The 20,284-nt window shown below is 35.0% G+C and overlaps 4 protein-coding genes across 10 annotated transcripts in view; 3 read left to right on the top strand and 1 right to left on the bottom strand.

Annotated features, from left to right (window-relative positions):
• Positions 1-122, top strand: part of LOC115234134 (zinc finger FYVE domain-containing protein 1-like) — a 3,608-nt gene extending 3,486 nt beyond the window's left edge. Inside the window, exon 3 of the mRNA XM_029804913.1 lies at positions 116-122. Within this exon, the coding sequence (XP_029660773.1) occupies positions 116-122 (7 nt within the window). The remainder of the gene's footprint in view (positions 1-115) is intronic.
• Positions 123-3,135: 3,013 nt separating this feature from the next.
• Positions 3,136-6,875, bottom strand: LOC115234136 (rab GTPase-binding effector protein 1-like). The gene is given in 9 exon segments (XM_029804915.1): positions 3,136-4,100; positions 4,176-4,286; positions 4,448-4,667; positions 4,765-5,046; positions 5,180-5,676; positions 5,861-6,294; positions 6,379-6,486; positions 6,756-6,824; positions 6,827-6,875. Coding segments are annotated over 9 exon segments (1,938 nt in total). The 3' UTR covers positions 3,136-3,932.
• A 1,436-nt stretch (positions 6,876-8,311) lies between these two features.
• LOC115234096 (zinc finger FYVE domain-containing protein 1-like) lies at positions 8,312-12,174 on the top strand. Its single transcript, XM_029804845.1, has 7 exons — positions 8,312-8,819; positions 8,916-9,453; positions 9,536-9,802; positions 9,914-10,286; positions 10,376-10,634; positions 11,174-11,627; positions 11,704-12,174. Exons 2-7 carry the CDS (start codon positions 8,991-8,993, stop codon positions 11,916-11,918), a joined length of 2,031 nt encoding a protein of 676 aa, XP_029660705.1. The 5' UTR covers positions 8,312-8,819; positions 8,916-8,990; the 3' UTR covers positions 11,919-12,174.
• Positions 12,175-13,603: 1,429 nt separating this feature from the next.
• Positions 13,604-20,284, top strand: part of LOC115234075 (forkhead box protein N3-like) — a 7,855-nt gene continuing 1,174 nt past the window's right edge. Inside the window, exons 1-6 of one of the 7 annotated variants that reach the window (XM_029804810.1) lie at positions 13,604-13,738; positions 16,082-16,503; positions 16,604-17,037; positions 17,119-17,437; positions 17,634-17,739; positions 17,826-18,737. In XM_029804810.1, coding sequence (XP_029660670.1) covers positions 16,104-16,503; positions 16,604-17,037; positions 17,119-17,437; positions 17,634-17,739; positions 17,826-18,117 — 1,551 coding nt within the window. In that variant the 5' untranslated portion in view covers positions 13,604-13,738; positions 16,082-16,103 and the 3' untranslated portion in view covers positions 18,118-18,737. The other 6 variants (XM_029804811.1, XM_029804813.1, XM_029804809.1 and 3 more) reach the window with 6 other exon arrangements.

The following is a 20,284-nucleotide window of genomic DNA, read 5'->3' on the forward strand; positions in this document are numbered from 1 at the left end:
AATATTTAGTAGTTTGTATAACTATTATAATACATAGAGTTTCTAATTTTGAATAACTCAAAAATTCTTTAGGATATCGAAAAATGTTTTAAACAATATTTTTATGGTTTCAAAGAGTTTAAGAGATTGTGATATATGTATTTGATTTTCGAATGAAAAAGTCAACGAAGGTCAACTATTTTTTAAAATGGAATTATATATTTTTCGAACATATATATTAATTGCGATTCTCAAGAAGTCAATTATATCAATTAAAATTGAACACATTTATGATTCAAAGTATTGTCCATCGCTGGCCACTACTTTCTCCCATCTTTCGGGCAGCGTACTAATCCCGCGTTGAAAAAACTGGTCATCTTTTGAAGCGATCCACGAATCGATCCAATTTCTTACTTCTTCATAAGACCGGAAGTGCTGGTCAACCAGGCCGTGTGCCATTGATCGAAACAAGTGATAGTCAGAGGGAGCAACGTCTGGAGAATACGACGGGTGGGGTAGGACTTCCCATTTCAACGTTTCCAAGTGTGTTTTGACCACTTTCGCAACATGGGGTCGAGCATTGTCATGCTGCAAAATCACTTTATCGTGTCTCTCGTTGTATTGCGGCCGTTTGTCTTTTAATGCTCGGCTCAAACGCATTAATTGCGTTCGATAACGATCGCCTGTGATTGTTTCAGTCGGTTTTAACAGCTCATAATACACTATGCCGAGCTGGTCCCACCAAATACAGAGCATGACTTTGGAGCCGTGAATATTCGGTTTGGCCGTCGACGTGGAAGCATGGCCGGGATATCCCCATGATTTTCTGCGCTTGGGGTTATCGTAATGAACCCATTTTTCGTCCCCAGTCACAATGCGATGCAGAAATCCCTTCTGTCTTTCCTTTCAAGCAACTGTTCACAAGCAAACAAACACTGTTCAACATCTCTCGGTTTCAACTCGTACGGCACCCAATTTCCTTGCTTCTGAATTATTCCCATGTCTTTGAGGCGTTTTGAAATTGCTTGTTGAGTCACTCCCAATGATCGTGCCAATTCTTCTTGACTTTGACTCGAGTCTTCATTAAGTAATGCCTCCAATTCTGCATCTTCGAAAACCTTCTCTCTTCCACCGCTATGCCGGTCTTCGACGTGAAAATCACCGTTCTTGAAGGGTTGAAACCACTCACGACACGTTCTTTTACTAATAGCGGCCTCACCATAAGTATTTGAGAACATTCGATGAGCCTCAGCCGCAGGTTTCTTCATATTGAAGCAGAAAATTAAAACCTCCCGCAAATGACGAGAATTTGGCTCGTAAACTGACATTTTCAATCGAGAATAACTTTATGATGCAGACACAAATCGACTAATGTTTCTATGGGGTTATGTTGACAGATGCCCAAGTTTATTGCATGACTATGATCTATTTATTTCGACCACTACTTACCGCTAAAGCCATCTATAGGAAAACGGCGGAAGCAAAATTGTACACCTAATATAAAGATATCTTGAAATAAAGAATTTTCTTCGAATTTACGTCAATTAAAGTCTACAAGTACTTTTGCAGATTTATATTATGTTGAAAATTCACTGAGACACTTTAGATAAGTTTTGAATATTTGTGTAAACTCTTACATAATTAGATAGAGCATAGTATAAAGATGCTCCGAGATGTTCAGTGATAAAATATACATATGAGTATAAGAGGCGCAGTTGCGTAATTTGCTTAGTACTATACAAATTCAGATTATTTTCTCAGCATTATGCGCCTCAGGCTTCTACTTATATGTTGTCAGTAATTATAATTAGAGTTAGCAATGACTCGATTATTTCATGCATTAAAGAGAAACAAATATACGAATAAAATCAAATATACTAGAAAAATTTTCTCTACGAATAGTTAAAAAAGATAATTCTCTATAAAATGCACAGAAATAGAGTGAAAATTTTCATCGTACATACATCACATATATGATATAAATTATATAGTTATTACTTACCGATACTGTCTACTGTATTAATAGAAGTTTCTTCGCGTAATACATTTCTCGGATTCTGTATCGATTAGTAGTTTGATATTTGACATAAATAAATTTTCTTTGTAAAAGAATAGACAGAATTTTATCAAATAGCATTATGCATATTCATTGGATTTGTATTTTGATGCTTTTTACATAATTATGAAAGAAAGTTATACAACATTATTTCAAGAGGTGAAGAGACGATTGAGACTTTATACTAAAAAAAATTTGTTAAGTCCTTTTAACTTTCATAATTAATGCCACATTTGATGCCTATTATATATAATTCTTTCCTTATAATTCTTTTTTGTCAAACTATTGGAAGTGTTTCTAAAATCGTGGCGATTGTTATAAGTAACTCTGCACATATTATTTTAATAAAGATTTTCAATCTGTTAATCTCATATTTATATATATATATTTTATATTTTACGCAATTCGCTATTTGTAGATAAGTTTCTATTTTAAAAAGAGTTGCTTAGGTTTCTCATATAAAACATCTTTCATTTATACTTGTTTACCGAATGCATATATAATTTTTTCAATTCGTTGTTTAGTTTGAAAGATTACAATATTTGTAGATTTTCATGCATATCTTGAAATAATAAATATATACATGCACCTATTTGTTAATGACAATATAATTAAAAAGATAGATATATTAAAGCTCTTGAAACTCTCGATGAACAATTCGGTGAGCAAATATTTTTTGTCATTTGAAATGTTACTTCCTTATTTTGTCAAAAATTCTTTCTTTATATCTAAAATTTAAAAATATCCTATATATACATCTTATATTTCTTTATATATCAAATATTATGCCCTCCTAAGTATAATAAATATTATTAATTAAAAACTATATGGACACGCGCGTGTCCTCGGATTAATTGGATATCTCGAAAACAAGAATTCTTCGAGTTTGCACAGAAAATTATCTACAAGTACTTTTTTTCAAACTTGAATTATGTCAATCTTGAAAATCTTCAGGCACATTTGGTACATATCAAGTGATGAGACGATACCGCTCATCCATTGTAAATTTATAATTAGACAAAAATGATAAAAGTTTTCCGATATTCAATGGGTAACAACAATACGATACAAATAATAGAATTAGTACAAATTTAAGATGCATTTGATATCATGTAATTTATTTAACAACATTGTACTCAAATTTAGATTGAGTTACGAGCATCTAAATAGATGTGCAAATGGACCTTAGGTTCTCACAGGACCTATAGTATCGTCAGTGAAATTATTTAATTAGTTAACAATCATAAAGTAACAAGTTAAATAATAATTTGTAAATACTATTTTGCAATTATTATTTCATCAATTATTAAATTCATTTTATATACTTTCATATATTATAAATTTACAAATTTGATTGTTTGTTATATTAGAGGAAGAAAAACAAATTTACACATAAAATTAAGTATAATAAAATTAGTAAAATCAGAACAATTTTCTATGTCAAAAAAAGAGAAAATTCTGTAAAATAAAATATAGTTATCTATTTCGGGGAAAGACTTGCCAATTATATAAATGTCTGAGATATCTAGAATTAAAATAAATACAAACTAATATAATATATAAATACTCACGATATTTTTCTGGATAACTCACATACATTCAAAAGCTTTAATTTGTTTAAATTACAGTAACTATTTCGATAGTACATAACTTTTTATATTTACACGATATTTGCTGTATCACTTCGGTTCTCAGGTAATAGGAATTTCTTATCTAAACCCCATATTTTTACACTATGAACCTTTCTAACTCTCTATAAAAACAGAAGAGAGTTATTGTTAGGCGGTATTTAATAATCAGTACATTCTTGAGACATCAATTTCAGTGAGTACTAAATTACCAGACTGATATTGCACGTCTCGTTGAACGACGTTAAAATCCCGTAGTTTTAGAACATTTAGTCAGGTGTATGCGGAGCTTCTTGACTGAAGTATGGTGCAGTATCTTGCACTAATAAAGTATGACAAACATCACAGACTCTGGATGGTCTTTGTTGCGGTCCGCTATTCACGACGTGCGAGAGGCAAGATTGGCAAAATATATGGCCACAGTGACGGCAATGCATCTACGAATGACGTAAAATCTCCTCAATTCCATTATACAGAATATTAAGCGACGCTATCTAATTTCTATAATGTACCTTCTTCCTTGTGACTGAAAATGTTGTATGACAAGTAGGACATTCTTCAACATCCTCTTCATGTTGCCATCTTACTTCGCTACCTGCCTGTCTAATCCTTTCCAGTTGTACCTGTGTGTCAAAATAATACATTGTATTACTTATACTTGAAGTCTCTCTTTCTCCATTTTACATATATAACAGAGTTTACAACTAAAAAAATAGCTTATTACAAATTCTTCTTCGTCAATTTTGAATGCCTCTCATTTCTCTGTTTACATTATTTTTTTTACCTGCAATGACTGTGATAATCTCACAAAGTCTTTTTGCACTGCCTCACTAGTATCCAGTTCTTGCTGTAGACTCTTAACTCTCTGTTGTAGTTCAGTTACAGCCGATTCTGCGTCTTTCTTCTCTTTCTCGGTTTCCTGTAGCTGTTTTTCTAACTGATCAAGTTTCTTTTCTCTATCAGCAAGTATACGATGATCTCTTATGTATTTATCTAATTGCACTCTACAAATCATTCGCCGCAATAAAGTTTTATACCGATGATTGTAATATTAAGTAATTGTAATCAATACTTTTATCGTTGTTCAATAGAGAATCTCACCTTAATCCACTTATTTCATTCTTTAACATAGAATTATCTTGTTCTTTAACTCTACTCTCCTGCTCCATTTGTTCTCTCAGAAGAGTGACTTCGTATCGCAGTGTTCCTTCCTTCTCTTGTGCCACTTCTTGAGCTACTTTGGCTGTAATTAAATCTTCGCGCATTCTTAAAAGGCTAAATTGCAATTCCTCAACAGTATTTGGCATGTTGATACTTTCACTTTGAAGCTGTTGCGAATGTTTGCTTTGTTTACCCACCAGATTCTCATTTTCTGCTTGAAGTCTGTAAATATGCAATTAGATTTCGAATAAAGCTTTATCAATAGTATATACTTATTTTTATAGATCTTAATTTAGTTATAAAATATCACTAAACATAACATAAAATTAAATTGATCACAAAAAAATTGTCTTACGCAGTGAGATGTCTCTGTACTTCTTCTCTACCTCGTGTCAATTTACAAAGCTCCTCTGTTACACTCCTCTGAACTTGGTCGAAAGTTTTCTTTAACTCTAATAAATTTTGTTGCGTCGTCTGCGAGGTAACCGTGAGCTCTGCAACTTTGATTTTGTGCTCCTCCTTCTTCTCATTCCACTTTTCTTCCATTTCTTTTCGAAATTCAACTTCCTTAGCTAAATCCTCCCTTTGAGCTTGTAGCATACGTTGAGAATCTAACAACTGCGTCTCCAAATCCATGGCAGTCGCTTCTACTTTGACTAATTGTGCTTCATAGTTTGCACACATATCACATGATGGCTCAAAGGAACCAGGCTCCTGCTGCCGTCTTTTTAATAAAATGTCTTTAGATTTTTGCAGTTCATCGTCGGTTGATCTTAATTTTTCTTTTAAAGCTTTTATTTCTTCTTCAAGTGGTACAACCAACGAACGTAAAACCTCTGCATCTTCTTGTGCCTAAAAAATCACACAATTTTTATTTATCTTAATGTATGATACAATCATTATTATTCCTAAAAATGTAGGTGATAATCTTGGTATATAATGCAGTATATTTCTTTGTATGATATGTGTAAATTTTATTATATGAAAAGGATTTAATGTTTCATGCTGTTTTAGATTTACGTACATATTTTTTTACCTTCCGCATGCTTTCTTCTAAATTATCAGGACCTAGGGATAAAGAATCTGCACCTAACTGTGAAGCTACTTTTCTAGCTAATGTTTTAGTTACTGTAGACAATGAGATTTGTGGTCCATCCGTTGGCGGATCGCGCGGCAATTGCGTTTTCAATAGCGCATTTTCTTCTTGAAGCTTGGAAAAAGCTAATTGTAACTTGGATACTTCACTGACAAGTTGCTTCCTTGAACAAGAAGATTCTTCCACTGTTTCATGAATAACCTGTTGTAAAGATGCTATCTCTTCTTCAGCTTTTCTCTTCTCCACCAATATATCATTTTGTATCTTAAGATCTGCAACGACTAGTTGACTTTTAGTTTCGTCCAGTTCATTTTTTAGTCTTAGATTCTCCTTTTGCAGGCCTGTGTTCTCTTCTAATCTTCGTTTTAATTCCTCTACAAAATTCATCGATTGCAATTTTCAGCATAATTATTGCAAAACTGTTTGTTCAGTACTTAAGTTGTATGTGCGCTACATACCTTCTTTTTGAAGGAACAATTCCTTCATTTTGGCTCTTTGTACATTAAATTCCTCTCGCATTTTAATATTTTCCGACTCCAATTTATGGATCTTCGCCTGTAGATCCTCTAAATCATAACAGATAATTCTCTTAATGATATTAATCGTGTCTTAAAAGATCTGATTATTAACAAACGAATAGTAATATCGCGAAATCTTCATTAAACTAATGCAATCCCTTTTTCTCGCATACCAAACAATAATGTAGCGCGTTTAAATTTTCTGTCTCTATACTTTTTTTGCACATGAGCGAGACGTACCGTTAATTGAGACAACAAAATCTAAACAAGGGGACAGGGGACAAACAAATCCAAACAAAAGCAATCGCGTGACCTACCATCTCCGTTCGCTTTGACCGTTTGATTTTGGTCCTGGTGCTCCATCGTTCGATCACTCAGCACCGGGTAGACGCAATCTTGTTAGGATAGGTCACTGCCGTGAATTCGTCGGGAAGCATATCTCGGAATTCCGCCGGGATAACTGGTGATCCTTCAACGACGGCGCCGACATGCCGCTGAGGAACCGGATTCGTCGAGAATTCTACTGGCTCATCAACGACACTTGTCACGTTACCGAGCACACGAGCCTAATGCCAAGACGTAACGGAATCCGGGAATTACGTTTCGTCGAATTCACGCGTGCGAAAAAATTGCGAAGCAAAATCAACCTCGCCCGATTTCACAATTCGTTCTAGCGATGTATCACACAAAGTGATTGTATCGCTTATAATCGGTAGACTTGTTCCTTTCAACTTTCAAGTTGCACTTTCGTTAGTCGCGATCCTCCGTCCTCTTCTCTTCGAGGCGCGAATACAGTACACTCGTCTTCCTTTAGACACCAGAAACGCGAAAAAGTGCAGAATGGATCTCGACATTAGCATCTCGATCGATTAATATCGATCATCCGAATCGACTCTTGCTATACAAAATGCTGAATAATAACGCGTGTTGCAAACGTCGCACACTCATCCGCAGGTTTGACAATACATTTTGTTTCTTCTCCTTTTCTAAAGTCTATCTTTATATAGATATGTATCTACTTTATTTTGTGTAAATGATAAAAAAATACAATTACACAAATTGGACTATTCAAAACACTTGCAAAAATCAACCAATCAATCAATCAAGCACGAAGATTAAAGATTGGATGTGAATAAAATCAGAATAAAAGGAACAGAAATTTCTTTATCCTGATTGGTCAAATTTCAATCTTCAATACACGAATTATATCTCATTCGAATGCTTCTTACTAATAATCACAATATGGCGTAGCCAATCAGATTTGTCACCTCATCTTTTCTATCCCGGGTATTTTTTCCCTCACCCTAAAAGCCATTGCACGTGAAAAAATTTTAGTCGTAATCGTAAGGCCGTACGCAAATCAACCAATCACAGTTAATATTCTTATTACGTTATTAGAATACTTGATTGTGATTGGTCAATTTGCTTACGGTCATACGATTACGACTAAAACTTTTTCACGTGCAATGGCCTTTACCCTTTTATGAGTAATCTTACAATAAAGTCAGTTATTTTCTTACCTCCATATAGTGTATTTGGATTTACAGCATCGTACATATACGTGTATGTATCCGTCTATCATATATATTTATAAATTATTTTGCACTTTATGTAGATAAGATTGCATGAATTTCCAATATCTTTCGTTGTCGAGATAATCGCATCTCATCGTATATTCCATTATTCTATAAGTTTGCAATCGGCCTTCTTTCTCTCCTTTACACAATTTCAAATTATTTGTAATTGTGTATAATTTGGGACGCAATAAACTATAGTAATAAACTATATATAGTGAATCATGATTTTTTTTTTAAATCCAATTCGATTATCTTGCTTCAAAAAATATATCTTTTATTGAATATTTAGATATTTTCAGTAATAGATATAATATTAGTAATATAGAGAAATTCTAAATAACATCATTCTTTTTCTTCAAGTGAAAATATTCTAATTCGTACGATTTTCGAGCACACCCCATATAGCCGAGTAATGTATTATATATCTTGTTCTTCGTATGTACAAAACATAGACAATTTTTCCGGGAAAAACGCTTTAATGCGACTATTGCGATCGACGATATATTTCGGGAGCGCTTCGCGTTTCAAAATTGACCGTCAATGCGTGTCGCGTCGTCGCTCTTAGTTTTTCAATCGGATGATTCGATGTTGACGAGATCCAAATCTGGCGATTCTGATATACAATTCTATAATGGCGACGTGACCATCATGCGCCGATTTTCCTGAGTCACGATTCAAAATTTCCGTGAATTCTTCGCGAATCTTTCACGAGTTTAGGTTACACTATATTAATGCACCTGCTCGTCGTTCCTAGCGACGATGCTTGGTGCTTGCTGAATTATCGAGTCTAGTGCATACATGCAGGTAAGAGAGAAAGAGCATCGTTTATTTACGTCGTATTTGCGCGATCGTGTATATTTCGTTTTATTTCGATTTTAACCAATTTTATTTATCATGAAGATGTTACTGCAACGAGGCTAACGGATTCAAGCTTTAATTTATTTTCAAGGGACAATTTTTGTTTATACGAGCATCATGAATACATTGTGGAAAACCTGGCAACCCATCAAGAAAGAACCGACAGCTCCCGCTATAATGAAGAGTTTAGACAACAGTTTAGATGATTTTGATAAGCTGCCTGAATTTAATCCCAAGCTATTTTTTGTAGACAAAAACTCCCTGATGGACTCTTGCATGAAATGTCACAATAATAATAACAAGAGTTTCTTGTTATTGGATGGACGAGAAAATCTGCAAGTCTCCGATGCTGAAGAGTTCCTGAAAAAATTGAGTTGTATCAAAGAGAACACTAAAGTGAAAGTGGTTTCAATATTTGGAAATACAGGTGACGGAAAAAGTCACACCATGAATCAAGTATTTTTTAAGGGTGAGGAAGTATTTCAAACATCAAACGAACAGGATTGTTGTACATTAGGCGTTTGGGCGGCGTTTGATCCGATTCTGAATGTTATTTGTTTGGATACAGAAGGTTTACAAGGTACAATACATCCTGTGTTATTATTCAAGCATAAAGTTAATCTTCTATACTGAATTCAACATGTAACATTATTTACTCTTAGGTATTACAAATTGTGAAAACAAACATACAAGATTGTTACTCAAAGTACTCGCAGTATCTGATATTGTGGTTTATGGAATCTATTCAGAAAGGCTGAACAGGGACTTATTCACATTTCTGGGTGCTGCGTCCCGTGCTTATAGTTATCATTTCAAAGCTGCTTTACAAATGATAGGGCAGCAAGAGGGAATCTCTAACTCACTGAGCACACTTGGACCAAGTATTATAGTGCTGCACGAAACTAGGCACACCATACCTTTGACCAACAGTACATATTGCCACTCTGTCAAAATTACAGTAATTTCGAACTGCGAATTTCATTACAGATATAAATTATATTACTATTCATAATATAATATATCTATCGATTTCTTTATAGATGGATCGGAAAGTGCAGAAGACATCTTGAGAGCTAGATTTACACAAATGAACCTTGGAATTGACGCTTTCAACTCTATCAAATATGTTGGACTGCAGATGGTAAACGGTATAACGGATTACGGACAACTGCGATCCGCGATTGAGATCGAATTGAATAATACGACAGTCCGTTCAGCCAGAAAGCCGCATCTAGTATATAATACGCTTAAGAGTTTAAACGATCGGTTTTCTAGCGAGATATTAAATTTATCCGACTCTTTATTCCCATACCAGTACTTTACTTGCCCTGTTAAATGTTTGAGTTGTGATAACGGATGTAACAATAGTATGGGACACCTTCGCGAAGGAAAATCGCACAGTAGTAATGCCAGGTTAATTTTCTCAGATACTAATTTTCTTTGTTTTGCTGTGTTTAATTACTGTATTATTACCATATTAATTTTGTTTGTTGCAACAATAGGTGCAAATTCCAATGTCAGTATGAAAACTCGATATACATATGCAAGAGATGTTATAGGAATGGAAATGAAATTGAAGTAACCAGAGAGTATCAAGAGGATGATCAGTATAGCTGGTATAGCTTCGCGAAAAGTGCCTGGTCAGGATACATTATAAACTGTCCACACTGTGGAGAAGTATACAGAAGCAGACAATACTGGTATGGCAATAATTCAGAGGATGTTGCTATTCGCAAAAAGATCACACACGTATGGAATATGGTAAATATCAAGAATGAAAAAATTTTTATATTTTTGACATTTATTTTTGCAAAGTAATTTCTTGTATTCTCTTTCAGCCAAATCGTTCTATAGCGTCTCAAAATACAGCGCAACGGGTTATCGATAGTGTTTCGTACATCACCGAAGCGGTAACGAATGTCTCTCTGCAACCTACGAAAGCGCTGAAAGCCTGGGCCGCGGATCAAGTGGCACCGTCGTATTGGCGACCAAACTGCGAGATAAAATACTGCTATCAATGCAAAATCTTGTTTAGTCCGACAGACGACAAACACCATTGTCGTGATTGCGGAGAGGGTTTCTGCGCGCAGTGTTCGTCAAAAACGAAATGCGTGCCTAACAGAAATTGGTATTCACCCGTTCGTGTCTGCGACACGTGCTACGAGAAGGAAACTAATTATTCTAGTGACGATTCCCTCGATCCTCCTATCGAGGACGTTGGCGTTCGAAAATTTTTATATTTTTGACATTTATTTTGCAAAGTAATTTTTTGCAAAGTAATTTCTTGTATTCTCTTTCAGCCAAATCGTTCTATAGCGTCTCAAAATACAGCGCAACGGGTTATCGATAGTGTTTCGTACATCACCGAAGCGGTAACGAATGTCTCTCTGCAACCTACGAAAGCGCTGAAAGCCTGGGCCGCGGATCAAGTGGCACCGTCGTATTGGCGACCAAACTGCGAGATAAAATACTGCTATCAATGCAAAATCTTGTTTAGTCCGACAGACGACAAACACCATTGTCGTGATTGCGGAGAGGGTTTCTGCGCGCAGTGTTCGTCAAAAACGAAATGCGTGCCTAACAGAAATTGGTATTCACCCGTTCGTGTCTGCGACACGTGCTACGAGAAGGAAACTAATTATTCTAGTGACGATTCCCTCGATCCTCCTATCGAGGACGTTGGCGTTCGAAAGGTGACGGAACACGTTGTATCAACGCTCAATGTCGTCGGAACTGTCTTGAATTATTCCAAATGTGAGTAAAAACATTTTGTTTTACGGGTATTTGTATAATTCACGGAATAAACTGATAAATTTTTCCATTTACGTAGCATTCATAAAAGATTCCGTTCGACCGTCTTATTGGATACCTGATTCGGAAGTTGTCAATTGTTGCGTATGCGATCGAAAGTTTTCCGATACGCTTCTTTTACATCACTGCAGGGCTTGCGGACGTGGCGTGTGTCAAGAATGTTCGCAACATCGTACACCTGTACCTCACAGAGGCTGGCAACATCCTGTTAGGGTATGCAATGCCTGTGTCTGAAATTGACTGAAAGTATACTTCTCAGAGATTAAAATCCCAAAATATAGATCTCACAATCAGAGGAATCCTGGAGGTTTGCAAAATGAAATAAACGCTTATTTCACATATACAATCGCTTTTGTACGATGTACAAAAGCTCTGTATTGATTTAATTGTGATTATAGAATATATTTATTTGACTAAAGATTTACAATCAGCCATAGATTTTTGGACAAATTTTTTTAACATGTAATAAAAATTTTAATTTTTTAAACTTATATAAAAAAGTCTTTAGCAATTTAATTTAAAACATGAAATATGTTTATCCAACGTAAAATATATATTTTAGTTTTAATATTAAATAGTATAAAATCATTTCTGAAAGTAGTTTTTTTATACTTTATATATTTATATGACACATATATAATATATATATTAGATATATAAAATTTCTAAAAATATGATTCGAGAGATGGAACTAGAATTTTTAAAAATAAGGAAAGCCTTTAGAGAAAAGTTGGAAACTTTATTTTAATTTAGTATCTGTAATTAAAACATGATACTAGGAATCATATGATTTTTGACATATAACTGTACAGAATTGTATGATTGTGCCATGATATTATGATTGTTATTGTATTTAAAAACCCTCTGAAGCTCTCATTGAAGATGTACACTACGTTTTTTTTAATACAATTTTATATATCTGTGAAAGAGAAACATAGATTAAAATTATATTTATGAAAATGCCCTGTGAAGTTATATTATTACAAATTTATATAGTAAGATATGAAAAAAGTTATATACACATAAAATGCATGCAATATAGTATACATTAATATATATTAATGATTATTAAATATATGTATATATACATATATGCAATATCTTTATCTTCTGATAATAGTAGCAAGTAGCTTTAAAAAGATATTATCTATGAGAAATCTTGTGGCTGTGACAGTTGTTAAATATCGATAAAGCATTTGAAGACTTGTATTTATGTGGGGTTGCGCACACGTGTAATGCCTGGATTATGTGATTTTTTTTCAGAAGTGCAAATTATCAATTTTATTTTCTTCTGTACAATATAATGAACAGTTAAAAATAAAGCGCGAGTTTTCAAAATATAAATCGCTACTTTATCTTTTTTCAACTATTTTCACTATTTTTATCCAGGAACATATAATATTAATTTGTTACAAATATATATATATATATATATAAGAAAATATAAGAGAATTTTATATTTTGAAAAGTTATACTGTCAATATATATGTTTAGAAATTTATATATTCTGAGAGATTGATATTTAATATGTTATATATAATAATTTTACTATTTAATCAAATATGTAGATGCCTAAATTTTTATGTTTTTTTATATCTGAGAGTAATTTTTCAATTAAGATATATTATTTTAAAATATATGTGTATTTTAATGCGATATAAAAAAATTACACAAAATAAAATTTCAAGAAAAGAAAATGAGAAAAAAATTAAAATATTTTAAAATATATACATAAAAAGAATATAACCGGAATGCACTCACGATATCTAGGAATATATAACGGTGTTAATATCTCATCTCTACTCAAAATCGGTCCCTCTCCTAAGGACAGTAAGGACGATCCGCATAATGTAACCCACATTTGTGTATTCGCGGGTGACACGTGAAATCGCGACGATATCGAATTGCGATACGCGTGATACTTCGGCGAGCACGTGATGACGTCAGAACATGGCGTCTCAATCAGCTGGATGTTGTGTAGAGTGTGCCCTGCGATGCCCGTCTTTAGAAAACTAACGGAGACCACCGTCTGTCCCGTCTGTCCGTCGACATACGTGAGTTCAGTTTCTCCCGAGATCGCCGCGCTATACCGATCGATCGTTACGATCCCATCGGCGAGAGTTGCATCATAAGGAATAAGGAGAGCCCTAGCCGAGCATCGCGGAGCGGCCGAGCGGCGGCGAGAAACGGTGACGCGAAATGTCGCGTTTAGCCTACGACGACGACGACGACGTGACGGTGAGGTTTCTCGCACGTGAGAATTCGTTGGACGAGACCTTCCGGAGGACGATCCCGCGGTGATTTCTCGCGCTCGCGAACCCGACGGATTCTCGAGACGCCTCGGGTGTGACGTGACGGCTCGCCGAGAATAGAGAGGAGGAAAAATCGCTCGGTGAAATCGAAATCGCGGACAATTCTCCTCTCTCGCCGATCCGATTTATCTTATGTAATTTTCTCCGCGAGTGCGTCCACGCGTCGCCGTATTGCGAACACGCATGTTGATATCGCGTGTGTATGTGTGGCACCGAGTGATGCCGTGGCCATTTTCGCGTGTTTGCCCCTCGCGAGTTTCGTAATCATTATCAGCTCCATATTTGAATTCAACAAGTAATGCAGGTCGCCACGCTGCTTGCCAAGCAAAATCTCGTCGCGTGTTGACGTCGCGATCGACGATCGTGTGTAATTTCGACGAATTTCAGTTTTCCGTCACATACGAGGGAGAAAAAAACTCCGATCTCTACGTCGGAATCGCCGCGATCCCGATTCGAATAGAAACGCGAAAATAATTGTTCGAGATTCGTGTCGTCGACTAAAATTATACCGGTTTCGATTTTTTCGAGGAAAAAGAGAGAGAGAGAGAGGCAAGTGTTCGCGATTCGATCTTTCGGCGACCGCGATATAAGATTTAAAGAAACGATCTAAATAGTGAGTTCCCTGACAGATTTCGTTATCGTGATACGCGAACGGCAATCGATTGGCCGATTTATTCTTAATCTCGGTCGAGAGCAGGCGACGGACGCCATTGGACGTCCAAATTCCTCTTGGGATAGAGAAAAAAAATAATGCGCATCTCGCGAAAGATGCGAGCGAGGAGTCGGCGCCTCCAGGGGTGACGTTTGTTTCCGCAGGAGCGAGATATTCGAAAAAAAAAATTGGAATTTCTCCGAGATGCACGTTCACCGTGTGATAGCCGCACGGCCATTTTGTCGCTTACAATACGTATGTATATCGGCGGATAAACAATCGTCGATCGCCGCTGGCAGCAAGGCTACGCTACGCGAGCGCGACAAACATGCGCGAAGATTTCAATTTCGATACCACCAGATGCGCCACGCTCTTTTATAATGTCTTCTCTCTCTCTCTCTCTCTCTCTCTCTTGTGCGTTTCTCGCGCGCCGCACTCCGAAAATAGAAAAGCGGCCAGACCCTTATTTCTTGTCGTTTTCACGGGGATTTTTTTTACACCGTAATACGATATATTGTAACGCGCCATGGGCGCGTTCTCTCTTTTTCTCTCTATCTCTCTCTCTCTCTCTTTCCTCTTCTCTCTCACGCGCTCATTTCTGCGAGAATGATTGGCGATTTATGAATCATTCTTTAAGATTGTATAGGTATCTCGCGAAGGTAATGAAAAAATTAGAGATTATTGTTCTATATCGTATTTAAAAGTGACGTGAAAAATTTGACGACGATTCGAAACACGAAACAAAAATTATTCCAGTGAGAAAGACTGTACAATCAATACAATCTTAAAGCAGATAACAAAAGAGAGATAGAGAGAGATACATTTTTTATGAATAATTGATATATTTCAAAATCACAAGATTTTTTTAATGATTTAGAGATTCATAAATTTTCTCTTAAGCGAATTTTCTTAGTATTATAAAGGTGCATAAGAAAAGAACAATGTTTGCTATAAAACTGCTTCAAGTACTCAGGGTTTAATCAAGTTCAGTTTAATCGGCGATTATTTCACTGGTATAATTGTTTACAACAAAATTTTTCATAATTTTACTATATATGCTATTGTTTCTAATATACATATGCTATTCGTGTTATATTTTAAAAGTTCAAGTTATAATCCATCTCAATTGACAATCCATCTTTCTTGGAACTTTTTATTTTATAAATACTTTACATATAATTAATACATATTTAATATATACAGTAAAATATAATTTAATTAGATTAGAATTTATAATTTGAATACAAGTTATATTTATTTTTCTGTGCATGATATTTAATTCATGTTTCACACATAGACATGCACAATCTGAAAAAGATTATAATTAATAAATTAGAAATAATCTCAATGTTTTTTTTTTAATTTGTGTCATGTTTATTTTAAATATTTAATAGATATTTAAATAGAAATAAAAGAGGGAAATATGTTTACAGTGACCAAAAGACTCTATACAACATGCCACCAGATAGGCCAGATGCATCAGGTATTGAAACTGACATAGAACTGAACTCTACTCAGGATTATAATTTTGGAGAAACAGCTTACACAATGAATGATAAGGAGAAGGAAAACGCCAGTGTGCTGGCTGATTCAAATTCAACCAACAAATGTCAGAGCGAAATTCCTAGATGTGAAAAAACTGAAAAAAACATCGAAAAAAATAATCAGTCAGATGATGATTTAACATCTCTTAGTTGGCTGCATCAACAAAATTTACTTAAGGGTTTAGACATTTCAAACCCATCCAAAGACATGAAGCACGAAAATATGCTAAATAACAATATCTGCGACGATATGGCAGATTTTTCCGAAAACACAAATTCTATATCAAGCTTAGATGATAGTTTCTGTCCAGGTAAATTACATATTTGTATTGTGTGCTTCAAGTATCTTACAATTTGTTCTCTCTTTCCTTTTTCTCATTAATTGTATTCCTTTTTACAATGTTACAATAGAGAGTAATGGAAAAACTAATGCTGTAACGCTGAGTGGAAGTGGACAAAACTATCAACACTCTACCAAGAATTGTCAAAAATCGATGCAAGTATATCAGGAATCTGCGAAAAGTCACTGCAATACTTCGCCAAGTAATCAAACGAAGATTTCTTTGAGCAACAATAATTTGCCAATGTCTAATCGCAACAAGCATCCTACCCATATACCATATGATCCTCATTTACACAGAAATAGTAAACCGCCGTATTCATTTTCCTGCCTTATATTTATGGCCATTGAAGATAGTCCTGTAAAGGCGCTACCTGTCAAGGAAGTTTACGCTTGGATACTGGATCACTTTCCATACTTTAGGAACGCTCCTACCGGATGGAAGAATTCCGTCAGACACAATCTCAGCCTTAACAAGTGCTTTCGAAAAGTGGAGAAAGCTCCGGTAAGTATGCTCTGATATAGATTCTTTTTTGCTTCCAAAGAAAAAAAATTAAAAAAAAATTATATTGTACACTTATTGTAGCCTTCTATTTTTCAGAATTTAGGCAAGGGATCGTTGTGGATGGTAGATGCACAGTATCGTCCGAATCTGATACAAGCGTTGTCTCGCGCTCCTTTCCCTCCACCAACGACTCAAAATTTGTCTTCATCGGAAAAGCCGCCTAGAAAATGCGCAAATACGCGTCTCCCGGATCCGATTCTCTTCCCATATTTATCCAAAAGACTGGCGTCCAGCAATATCAGCGATAGCGCAGAAACTGAGATAGATAGTGATGTTGATGCAGCAGCAGCCGCTATGCTTTCTTTTAAACATGGACCCATCATTTTAAATCACAATAAAGGTATTGGACATATTCAAAAAATATATTTGTAACATATATATGAAATAATAGAGTCACTATTTGCAATTTATTAATTAGATAAAAAAGATAGAGAGTAAAGATGTAGAAATGTAATACTGAGAAAGAGAGAGAGAGAGAGAAGATATTTATTAATTTATATGCTCTCTTATGCGCGTTAATGTATACTTTAATGCAGATCGTAAACGAAAATTACCGGAATCCGAAAAGTTGGTGCCTGTGATTACCAGGAGTTCCAGCGAAGACCATACTTATAGTTGTATTACTTCGATAAAATTGGGAAGGTAAAGATACATTAATTTTGCGCGTATGGTGGACACGAAATTTATGTAAACAATTGAATTCTATCGTTTTCTTATCTCCTCTACAGCAAATATTCGAGTGAAGAAGAACTGAATTTAGATTTTGATGAACAGAGAAAAATTGCGGAAGGTGCAGATGCGCTTCTGAATTTGGCCGGTGTTAGTACAGCGCTAAATCACAATAGAACACAGCATCACACGGTAACACAAGACATTAATCCGGCACCAAAACCAGAAGGTAATTCAAAACCAAAAAGACGTTCTGCTACGAGTGATTACTCGAGCACTTCTGAGAAAAGGCGTAAAAGATGGCGAGAATGGGGAGAGGGAAATCGATATCTAAAGCAGATTAGGGGTTAACATCAACAAATTTTGTTACATTTCTTAAAATATATAGCATCGAGAGCTTTCCATTTCCATTTGTGCGCGCGACAAGTGGAAACATTCGAAAATTCTAGTAACAAGTTTAGTAACAAAGGAAGCGCTTTCGTTTTATAGTATTGTCTGTAAATTCTTCATTTACCCACATTTCTAAACGTGGCAACAATTTTTATGGAAATCTCTTTGTGTGACTGAGTCGATTTTCCTACAGAGTTGCGCATATAAATTCTTCCATAATTTCTAGTTTTTGCTAGAAAGGAGAGGGTTGTTGAATGCATTTTGAAATGATTGGTGTGGTTGCTCAGGGTTTACAACATGCTATATGCCAAAATACATTCGGTAGCACTAAACAACAAGCAATAATAGAGATGTAGCGTTAAAGAGATACTTTTTAAACACACTGTTGAAACATGATACGATTGAATAGCTTGTGAAATATCAATGAAAGAAATTATTATTACATACTGGAGAAAATAACGGTAATCACATTTTAAAACTGTTATGAGACGATTTTACATATTAAGTCATAGAGAGTTTAATTAATGATAAAGTCCTATATCAGTTTTTCTTTTTTGTAGATATGTATAGAGGCGTAATTAGCACATCTATTGTCATGAAGTCTGTCGCGAGAGTAACGAGACTGATCTTTTTCAAATCGGCATGGTAAAATACGAAAGTAAAGCTAGTTTCCCACGATGCGATTTTTCGTGCAAGTTTACTTGAAAATCTGCAGCGCGCCCAGCTTAGCTTTATGTAATGTAAAGCGCAGGGCAGCAAGCAGCAAATCATGCATGCTATCCAACACGAAAAATCGCATCGTGGGAAACGGGCTATCGAATCACTTTGAATCACCCGGTGTTACCATATTTCGTTCAAAATCGTTAAAAAAATTAGTCTGGTTATTTCCGCGGCAAATCGTGTATTCGAGAGAGATAGAAAAATTGATAATATATTTAAAAATGATTATACACATATACACATTTCTATGTATATGTGTATATATATAAAGAGTATGTATATGTGCATGTATATGCAGATGTGTACATATTGCACGCATTAAAAGCGACATATACTTATTCATGTATGTACAATCGAACTCCTTTATTCTCGATTTATCAAACTCAAACAGCCTCTCTATTCTTGACTTTTCTTCCGATTTCCACTCGTTTATTTTATGGCACACGTGTAGAACAAAAATGTCGTGCAATCGTGTTCAAATATATGTCTATAATTTCACTAGTTACTTTTATTTTACGCGTTTATGATTAAACGTAAAGAAGTAGCGGGAGGGCGTCGCGATTATAGGATAGTTTACCGAGAAGTTTAGCTGGTTGTGAATAAGGGAGTTCTGTATATACGTACAAGCTACTCCTGAATTTTCTCGTAGAAATAACGTAAAAGTATATGACAAACTGAGCGACGGAAAAATTTACATCCTTTTTTTATTTCCAAAATACTAAACGAAAGACGCAAATGTATACGCCATTTAGATGGATGCAAAATTATTTAGGATCTAGTAGAATTCCTTCATAATATTTGCCCCCCATAATTTTGATTCGCCTTTACACGTCCTTTTATTAACGCAAGTGCAACAATTGGAATTTTCAGCTTTAAACGCTATAGAGGAAGGATATTCGTTAATTTTTCTTTTCCATGAATTTTTTTCATTTTTCTGATTCTATACTGCCACAGTCAGGATTCTGTCATAAATATATCGTAGATCTCTTACCGCGAAATTTGTGTATCACTGTGGATCAAAAATTATAGTTCGTAATTTAAGAAGTATACGCGTTTTCGTGGTTTAGTTTTTTCGTCGCGACGTTCTTTCACGCGCGAAAAATTGGGAGAACTCGGTATGTAAACACATCATGTGCATCGTTGCACATGTATGACATATGTGCCACACACAGACGCATTATCAAAAAATAAAAAATAGAAAAAAAAATAAAAGAAAAAAATCAGAAAAATTATTGAATACGCGTTCAACGTGATATTGAAACTTTATCATTTCACATCTTTTTCTATACTCTCTTTGTGGCTTTCAAGATGATTTTTTGGACATTGATGTACATATGTAGATCTTCTAATGTATTCACAGACCAGTTTTAGTATTCAGTTAGAGATTGAATATATATATGTGTGTATA

This window comes from Formica exsecta, unplaced genomic scaffold, assembly GCF_003651465.1.
Source record: "Formica exsecta isolate Colony F162 unplaced genomic scaffold, ASM365146v1 scaffold194, whole genome shotgun sequence".
Taxonomy (NCBI): domain Eukaryota; kingdom Metazoa; phylum Arthropoda; class Insecta; order Hymenoptera; family Formicidae; genus Formica; species Formica exsecta.